Genomic DNA, 9776 nt, shown 5'->3' with positions numbered 1-9776 from the left:
TCTCGCCCGTTTGGCATAACAATACACTTGCGCGCATTGGTCACCCGGTCAGTGCCACTTCCCCAATCTCCATGAGAAAAAAAAGTGTACACCCCCCTCCCCCGCCACCCCCTCCGTGAAAGCGTCCCAGAGGGGGAACACAGCAGGTTTATGCTAATAAGTCCTCAGAGGAGGAGGAGGAGGAGGAGGAGGAGGAGGCGGAGGAGACTGAGGAGAGCCACGGAGCCATTTTGTACTCATTTTAAACGCAGTGTGGGTTCACGCAGCCGCTGCGCGCCGTGGATACGCCGATACTATGGATACCAAGTGTCTTTTTCCACGTTGAAACTTCACCATGAGGGATAAAAGTAAAGCGCGGTGTTGGGAGAGGGAGAGTTAATGCTTTTGCGAAGTAGTTTCGGTGAAGTTAAGTGGGATTTGGCAGGTTTACAAGCATGGAGTTACCGATGTGTTGGGTCTGGGTTTGTGTCTTGTTCACCGCGCCGCTAGCGGGATGTTTGGAGATGCACCTCACGGAGACTTTACAGCCCGGGAGCCTTTTAGCAAACCTGTCGCTCGGCCCCGGATGGACTTACAAAATTGACAGGACTTTATCCCCCAAATTCATTCAGAGTTTTTTCCAAGTTGAGAGGCACGACGGGGTGATTCGTCTCTCCCACAAAGTTCACTGTGCGCACACGCCAAGGAACCCGGCGCCTGTTTATTTCAGAACAGGTTCCTCGAAATCTGGAGACGTTATTCTGACACATTTTAATGTGTTTGTCCACGGCCAGGACTGTTTTATTAAGTACAAGAGAAAGAAAGCGTCAGGTAAGCCAGACATTCACATTAAACACCTTTCAAAACTGGAGGCAACTTCCTGCTTACCTGCGGGTGAACTGTTTTTGAATGTAACACAAGTTCTGCCTCCCTTCACGCGAAACATTTCCTTTTTGGACACGGAATGTGTTGGAAAACACTCGGTTGCAGTGTTCCGGCACGGGAATTTGTTCCTGGCCAATGACTTATGTCTTGAGCACAGGGGACAGCCTGAAGTGAAATTGCACTGCGCATTGCACAGCTCCCCAGGCAGCCGACTTTCCGTGCTGCTGAGTGTGACGTTTAAAAAAGCGCCTAAACGACATGGATCTTTATCAGAAACCATCCACAGAAAGTCCGGCAAGTTGATACACAGGGGGAAGCGACAGGTGAACGCGGCTCCACAGTTTCAGCTCCCCAACTATCAGGTGTCTGTGCCCGAGAATGAGCCTGCGGGCACGCGGGTTATCACCCTGAAAGCAACTGACCCGGATGATGGGGAGGCAGGGAGGCTGGAGTACAGCATGGAAGCTTTGTTTGACAGAAGGTCTGATGACTTTTTCGACATCGACTTGCAGACGGGGAGCATAACAACCGTCCAGGCTCTAGACAGAGAAGTCAAAGACACGCACGTTTTCAAAGTGACCGTGAGTGACAATGGCACCCCCAAAAGATCTTCCGCTTCTTACCTCACTGTCACAGTGAGTGACACTAATGACCACCGCCCCGTGTTTGAGCAAAATGAATACCGTGTTAGCATCCGGGAGAATGTAGAAGTGGGCTTTGAAGTGATGACGATCCGGGCCACTGACGGCGACGCTCCCTCCAACGCCAACATGATTTATAAAATAGTGAACGGTGAAGGAGTCAACTCCGTGTTTGAAATCGACCCCCGGAACGGCCTGGTGAGGATCAGGGAGCGGCCCGACAGGGAGACCCGGGCCCAGTACCAGCTGATAGTTGAGGCCAATGATCAGGGCAAAGACCCAGGTCCCCGCAGTGCCACCGCCACCGTTAACATCTCTGTGGAAGATGAGAATGACAACTACCCACAGTTCAGTGAAAAGAGGTATGTTGTGCAGGTCCCAGAGAATGTCGCAGTCAACACCAAGGTCATCCAGGTGGACGCGACGGACAAAGATGAGGGAAACAATGCCAAAGTTCACTATAGCATCATCAGTGGCAACGTTAAAGGACAGTTCTACATTCACTCCCCCACTGGCGTGATCGACGTCATCAACCCTCTGGACTATGAAATGATTCGGGAGTATAATTTGCGGATTAAGGCTCAGGATGGTGGCAGGCCTCCGCTGATCAACGGCACAGGGATGGTGGTGGTGCAAGTGGTGGACGTCAACGACAACGCCCCCATGTTTGTCAGCACACCTTTCCAGGCTACCGTGTTAGAAAATGTTGCCATCGGTTACTCTGTGATCCACATTCAAGCAATTGATGGTGATTCTGGAGAAAACGCCCGCCTGGAATACCGACTGACTGACACCGCACCGGGTTTTCCGTTCACCATCAACAACAGCACAGGCTGGATTACAGTGAGTGAAGAGCTCGACAGGGAGACCACTGACTTCTACACCTTTGGCGTGCAGGCGAGAGATCATGGGATACCTGTGATGTCCTCCTCGGCCAGCGTCAGCATCACGGTGCTCGATGTGAACGACAACATACCCACATTCACAGAGAGGACCTACTCGCTGAAGATCAATGAAGACGCCGTCGTGGGGACCAGCGTGCTGACAATGACGGCCGTGGACCGAGACGTCAACAGTGTGGTGACGTATCAGATCTCCAGTGGCAACACCAGGAACCGCTTTGCCATCACTAGCCAGAGCGGCGGCGGCCTCATCACCTTAGCTCTTCCCTTGGACTACAAACAGGAGCGCCAGTACGTCCTGACCGTCACCGCCAGCGATGGAACGCGCTACGACACTGCTCAGGTGTTCATCAACGTGACGGACGCCAACACGCACCGGCCCGTCTTCCAAAGTGCCAACTACCAGGTGATGCTCAGTGAGGAAAAACCAGTGGGCTCCACTGTGGTGGTGATCAGTGCGACAGACGAGGACACGGGCGAAAATGCTCGCATCACCTATGTGATGGAGGACAATGTCCCTCAGTTTAAAATAGACCCGAATACAGGTGCCATCACAACACGGATGGAGATTGACTATGAAGACCAGGCCTCCTACACCTTAGCCATCATTGCCAGAGACAATGGCATCCCTCAGAAATCTGATACCACTTATGTGGAGATAATCATCCTGGATGCTAATGATAATGCTCCCCAGTTCATCAGAGATATGTACCAGGGGACCGTATTTGAAGACGCACCCGTCTACACCAGTGTACTTCAGATATCTGCTTCAGACAAAGATTCTGGCTCCAACGGCAGGGTGAGCTATACATTTCAAGGTGGCGATGATGGAGAGGGGGATTTTTATATCGAGCCGTACTCCGGTATCATCAGGACCGCTCGCAAACTGGACCGGGAGAACGTTCCTGTGTACAAACTGAAGGCCTTTGCTGTGGATCGGGGGGTTCCGCCTCTCAAAGCAGCTGTTAATGTCCACGTTGTAGTCCAAGACATAAACGACAACGCTCCAGTGTTTGAGAAGGATGAGCTTTTCATTTGCGTGCAGGAGAACAGCCCGGTGGGGTCTGTCGTGGCTCAGATCACGGCCACGGACCCCGACGAGGGCACCAACGCTCAGATCATGTACCAGATCGTAGAAGGGAATAATCCGGAAGTTTTCCAGCTGGACATTTTTAACGGTGACCTCACTGCACTCACAGACCTGGATTACGAGGCTAAAACAGAGTATGTAATAGTGGTCCAGGCTACATCTGCACCACTAGTGAGCCGGGCCACCGTGCACATCCGCCTGAAAGACATGAATGATAACATTCCGGTGCTGCAGGACTTTGAGATTATTTTTAATAACTATGTCACCAACAAGTCCAACAGTTTCCCATCAGGAATAATTGGAAAGGTACCGGCTCACGACCCGGACGTGTCGGATAAACTGCGGTACAAGTTTGAATCTGGAAACGAGCTCAGTCTGCTGCTGTTGAATGAAGACACCGGGGATCTGAGACTGAGCAAGGATCTGGACAACGACAGGCCCCTGGAAGCACCCATGACCATCTCTGTCTCGGGTATGTAATTATTTCTTCATCAACCTCTTTTTCTGTGAGAAAATCCCGCTTCTCATGTCGGTTTCACGTGTCAGTACTTTCAAACAAGGTCATAAAAAAAAGGTGTCAAAGGTTTAAAATGCGAGTCACCACGTGTGCTGTATCGTCAAGCTGCAGAGTCAGTGTAGAACTTTCTGTTGAATGGGAACAGGCAGGTTTTGACTGTAGTGTTTGTTGACTGTATGATCAGTTAAGTGTTTGCTGCAGGCTTTGTGCAAGATCCGGTTGCGCTGCTTTTCTCCCATTTGGCTGAGAAATATTTTGTCTGCAAGTGGTTGGTTTGGGTAATAAAATAGGTGCAATTAGACAGGACACCCTCATAACTGAGCCGCTTTGTTGTTTCAGTTATGTGCATTTTTGTCAAAAGTAGGAACACACATGCATGTAGTGCAAGGCTATGTGCCCTAATGAGTTCCTTCCCTCGCTCTCCAAAGTCGATACAGGCTTGCTCTCTTTGAAGTGCAGAGGCTGAATGTTTTTGGCCGAATGTAGGTGCATGAGGTTGATCAACATCTTGCCACAAGATGTTTGGAGAGGTTCCTGGAGCACCACTTCTGAGGGCTTTTGTGTTCGTAGTGAACGGTCATGTAGAAATAATTTGCCTTAAGTTGCTTTTTTTTTTTCTCCACCGCAGACGCAGACTTTGTTCTTTAAAGTTAAAGATTAGACCGATGCAAATACTTGAACATTCGCACCTAAACTGACGGGATATTGGCTACGGTACAAGCAAGCACACACACACATACACGCGCACTTTCCAAGGAAACACTTTGACATTAATCAGGCAGGATTAATCTGATACCCTGACAAAATAACTAGCCTGTCACCTATTGACAGCTGGTTGCTCAACCTCCTCCGTCTCTTCTTCCTCTCCTCCTCTCTCCGTCGGTTGATCTTCCAAAGTACATTAAGCCCTGAAGTGAGCCAACAGCCCATCACTTTCTCTCTGTGTCACCCTATCATCCCTCCAAGCTGAGGAATGCCAGCATATCACACATACTGGAGGAATACAAATGAAGTGCCATGGCCCAGGGTGCACTAGGGGAAACCTATATTTCCAGTCCATCAGTCGTATCTTGCTTGTAGCTAGCTGGTGGCTATGAATCGTTGCGATAGCTGGAAATATTGAGATGGCAGTTTGTCCCTTATGTCACCTTTGCTATTTGATGATTTTGTTTTCCCGTCTCTTTGTTCGTGACAGAAATACAGACGTGACAGTGCAGCGGTTTATTAGCTGGGAGTGAACCCTCATTATGTCGGGACACCATGCTTCATCAGGCATTGGAAGGCTTTCCCCAGATGTGCCCTCATTTTTGTCCAACGGTACTTCTCGGTGAAGGACTTGTCCCTTGTCTTTGTCTTGGACAAAAGGCAGATTGTGCTTTTCGAAGTGCTTTATGGCTGCCGCAGTCGACCTGCAGAGCATCTGAGGAGCCACAGACTCACCGGGTTACAGGCCTTATAGCCCTCATTCAGCTGCCCCTGCATTCATGCTTTTCAAAAACAGCTGACAAGTCTGGCTGTATCCTTGACAACAGTGACCCCGTGATGGTCCCAGCGGGGGGCCGGACCTCTTCATTAGTTTGTAGTCTGGTCCACATAAATATAGGCAAGCACGTGTTTGTGCACATTTAAACAGATGCGCACACTCGCGCGCAAGAATAGCTCCAACCTTACTTTTTTTTTTTTTTTGGGCTCACCCTAATGTCAAGTGTTATGTAACCATTACTGATGAGGTCTTGACCTTTTGACCCTGGGCTCTAGGGAGAGGAAAGCCTGAGGGGATTGGTGGGCTGTGAGTACCATAACAAGCACTAAGAGACAAGACACCGATTGTGTCTTTCTTGAATTCAGTTCCCCGTGGCTCCTCTGGTCTCTCTCGTTCTCTTTGGTTTTTTTTTGGTCTTATTGTGTGGTTGCTGTTTTGACCTTTTCTGCCACTGTCCGATGCAGAAAAATTCAGCCGTCCACTTAATTCTGACGATCAAAAGTCCAACCTGAAACTTAGGTCAGACCAGGTCTAGATTACTGTAAAGATATGAAGGTTTGTGTCCTTTGTGTCTGCGCTCAGGACCAGGTCAGGCCAGGTCTCTGTTTTATGCTCAGTTTGGGTAGGTTTTGACTGGGTTTGGTTTTAGAGGAAGGCTCACATCATGTTTATCAGCTCATTAGGTCTCCTTTCATGCATTTGCTCCGTCTTCCCCATTGACCCCGGTTAAGATGCCGGATCAATAGAACTAAAACCCCGCTGATTGATGAATTAAAGTGTGCATTGATTTGTCTTGTTCGGAGATGACCCACAGTGAAATAGAGATGAGGAGGTTGCCGGCTGTCACAGTTGTCCTCTTTTTGTCCTCCTAATCACGGCTGTCCTCAAAACCTGTGCAAGAAATGCACAGATGCTTTTATTCTGGCGAACAGAAGGCCTGAGAATGTTTCTCGAGCCCTCTGCTGACACACAAGAACGCCCTGATAACGCTACTGAGATGCACTTGCTTAACACACTTTGCTAGCCACAACACCGTTCCATCTGTCCTCATTCTCTCTTTTAGCACTTGTGTGTGTGTGTGTGTGTGTGTGTGTGTGTGTGTGTGTGTGCTCGTGTGTGTGTGTGTGTGCGCGCGTGTGCGTGTGTATAGAAGGAATCTCTGTGGTTCAATATCTGAGGGCTATGTGTTCTCATTGTAGGAACTCTTATCTGACACAGTCTGTAAGGAGGTTGTGATTTTTTACAAACTAAAGTGAGTCTAACCGGTGTTGAAAAAACATTTGATCCCAAAGTCACCAATTTGTGACTGTAGCTGCTGCATAAACAGACTGATGTTTTTGTGCCTCTTTCAGGGCACTAGTGTTAACTCGTGTCATCACTGCTACCTCACTCAGCCACCACATTGTTCTGTTTCCTGACACGTAAACGGCATCGCCTAACGTGAACCAGAGTTTTTATTTTCCAGGAAGCATCTACCTGATGGGCGGGGTTTATATCGGCTAATGTTAAAGCATGCACCAACAGGCTATAGGTGGAGTTGTGTTATATCATTCAGTGATGCAGCGTAGCAGATCGCTGCTTAAACGATTAGGAATGATTGATGCTAAATCGTCTTTTTCCACCCCAGCTCTGATATCTCTTTCCTTACCTTTGGTGAGCAGAGGTGGCATGATGCTACACGCATTCATGCACCCCACCCCACTCCCCACCCCCTCCTACCTCCCTCTGCTTCCCCTCTTTTCTGCCCCATGGGGCTTTTAAGCTTCCCTGCCTTGACTTTGGCTCTTAATCCAGAGGAGTTGCATAGCTCAGCTTTTTTTTTTTTAACATTTCTGCTCTCGTCCGCACGCTCCTTCGAAAACGTTCCCTGCTTTCTTTCTCATCCCCCCCCCTCTCAATATGCATAATTAGATTTCTACCACGACACAAGAACTTCAGCTCTGGGTTTATTTTTAAATCCAGTCCAAGGAAAAACACAATCGGCTGATGTGTTCACTGAACTTCCAAAGACATGCCACTTCAAAGCATTCCTGTGACAACCACAGTTTTATCATTTATAAGGACAGGTAAGTGTAATTGTCCCTTTTATTATGAGGCACAGTTACGGTTTTGCAACACAGGGTAGTGTAGTGTATCGGTTCCGATGTGTTGCTCTGTATGACGTTTGTGGCTTTCCTTCATTCTGTGAGCCACAAGATCATCTGATCCATTAATCACTCCACTCCCTTTTTTCCCCTTCATCCCTTGTTCTTGGCGTTCTTTTGGTTTCAAAAGATAATTTGGCCCTGAAATATTGCGTCGCACATGTAACCGAGGATGCATATTGGGCAAGACAAATGACTCCCTGTGTGAGTCAAGGGGCAAACGGCAGTTTCCTGGCAGCCCTCTCCTCCTGGTTTCCCGTCTTTTCCGGGTTCACAGGTGCGACAGTGATGCACAGATAGTGAGGACGCATGACCTTTCACCTGTGAGATCAAAGCAGGACATGTTTTTTTTTTTTACACACACGCACATGACCTCAGGGTGATGGTTGGGACAGACAGATGGGCGAGTTGAGGGAAAAGAGAAATGAGAGGGAGATTTTGTTTCTGGGTACACCAGTGGGACCTAAAAACCTCCATCAAAGCTTCTTTTTACCAACTAACAGTGTATTCGTTCAGCTTGTTGTTTTTTTTCTGAAAGTTTCCCATTTTGCAGAGATGTCTGCTTCAGGACTGTTGTTATACATGACGTGATTACCAAGGAATGTTAAGTCAATATCAACAACAGAAAAAAGTGCTGTAAGTTTAATCACAAGTCTACGTTTATGGTGCCTGTGTGCTTTCACTCTGTCGGCACCTTATACGTTTTCTTTCACTGTGTGTGTGTGTGTGTGTGTGTGTGTGTGTGTGTGTGTGTGTGTGTGTGTGTGTGTGTGTGTGTGTGTGTGTGTGTGTGTGTGTGTGTGTCAGGCTTGGCATGCTCAGTAACTGATATCGGGAGATCCCATTCATTCCTAGATATCACACACTTTCTCCTGGATTTAAACATTCCCCTCAGTCTCCTCCTCCTCCCCTCCTTCACCGTGCTTCTCTCTCAGCTTCATTGTCCTCCCTCATGACTTTCAGTCAACTCTTCCTCTACTTGTTTTTTTCCCTAAAGAAATCTTCCCACTGCTTGACCACCTGCCTGCAGAGTGTCTGTCGCTCTCCTGCCACGTGGGCGTCGAGGCGATATCAGTCAGTCAGTCATAGAGACTTATTAGATTACTGTCCTCTATCTGTCTTGCCTGTCTGCCTCTCTTGCCAGGCTGTGCTTTGTTTTGGTTTTTTTGGGTAGTGAGTCTACCTGGCTGGACGCTCTCCTAACTGACTCGTGTATGTTTAGTTAAGTGACATGACTCTGTTGATGTTGGTGGTGTGTTCTGTTTGTCAGTCGGTCCAGACCGAAATATTTCAACCGTATGATGGATTAACATGATATTTGTACAGCCATCTGTTGTCCCTGCAGGATGAATTCTACTGAGTCAAGCATGGATGTAGACTCTTATGCGGGTGTTACACTTTCCCCATCTGTGAGTAGGTGAGGGTCTGTTAAGTGTCTTGCTTTACCTAAATTCCATCATGTGTGCATGGATCTACATGTAGGGCTCTGTGTGGACAACTTCCTGTAGATCCACTGCACATGTGTGAAACGTGTCCTTCAAACTGACACCAGAAAGTAGAAGTATAAAAGTATAAAAGAGGGATCTTTGTAAAAAAAAAGAACTATTAAAAAAAAGAGTCCACGTCTGTCCATGTATGCGTCCGCCAGGGTATAGTCAGGGACTTCTTCTCTACTTCTCATTTATATCGTACCCCAATTGTGTCTAAAGTCAAAACCTAATAAAAGCATTATCCTGCCCTGATTTATGTCCAAAAAAAAAGCATTTTGCATTTAAACATCGAGGTTCAAAAGTGTAAAATTATTTTGAACAAATACTTGGATATTTTGGGAAACGCACTCATTGCTCAGAGTTGTGTGAGAGGATCGACTTGGAAGTTTATATTTGCAAGAAAGTAAATAAGAATATTCTGCAGAACACAGTTTCGCAAACCATCCATTTGCTGCAACATGTTTTTAGCACCCTTACTATTTCGGCACTGAAAACTTAATTGCATCGCGATGCTCTCTTGTCCTGAGGCAGGGTAGCAAAAAAGACAGAGCAGGTGTAATAACAGTGTTCGTACCTCCTTGTCCCTCTGTTTGTGTGCTCAATGAGTGAGAAAGGAATCACATTCATGCTTAATCTTGTATATCC

General features: G+C 47.6%; 1 protein-coding gene across 7 annotated transcripts in view; it reads left to right on the top strand.

Annotated features, from left to right (window-relative positions):
- The first annotated feature begins 258 nt into the window (after positions 1 to 258).
- Positions 259 to 9776, top strand: part of celsr1a (cadherin EGF LAG seven-pass G-type receptor 1a) — an 85619-nt gene continuing 76101 nt past the window's right edge. For all 7 annotated transcript variants that reach the window (XM_069700294.1, XM_069700293.1, XM_069700290.1 and 4 more), the window contains exon 1: positions 259 to 3969. In XM_069700294.1, the coding sequence (XP_069556395.1) occupies positions 435 to 3969 (3535 nt within the window). In that variant the 5' untranslated portion in view covers positions 259 to 434. The remainder of the gene's footprint in view (positions 3970 to 9776) is intronic.

This window comes from Brachyistius frenatus, unplaced genomic scaffold, assembly GCF_029030835.1.
Source record: "Brachyistius frenatus isolate BFR_SWC_R1_liver_20210118 unplaced genomic scaffold, ASM2903083v1 Contig_33, whole genome shotgun sequence".
Classification (NCBI taxonomy): Eukaryota; Metazoa; Chordata; class Actinopteri; family Embiotocidae; genus Brachyistius; species Brachyistius frenatus.
Note: the sequence above shows the minus strand (reverse complement) of the source record. Positions and strands in the feature narration are given on the sequence as shown.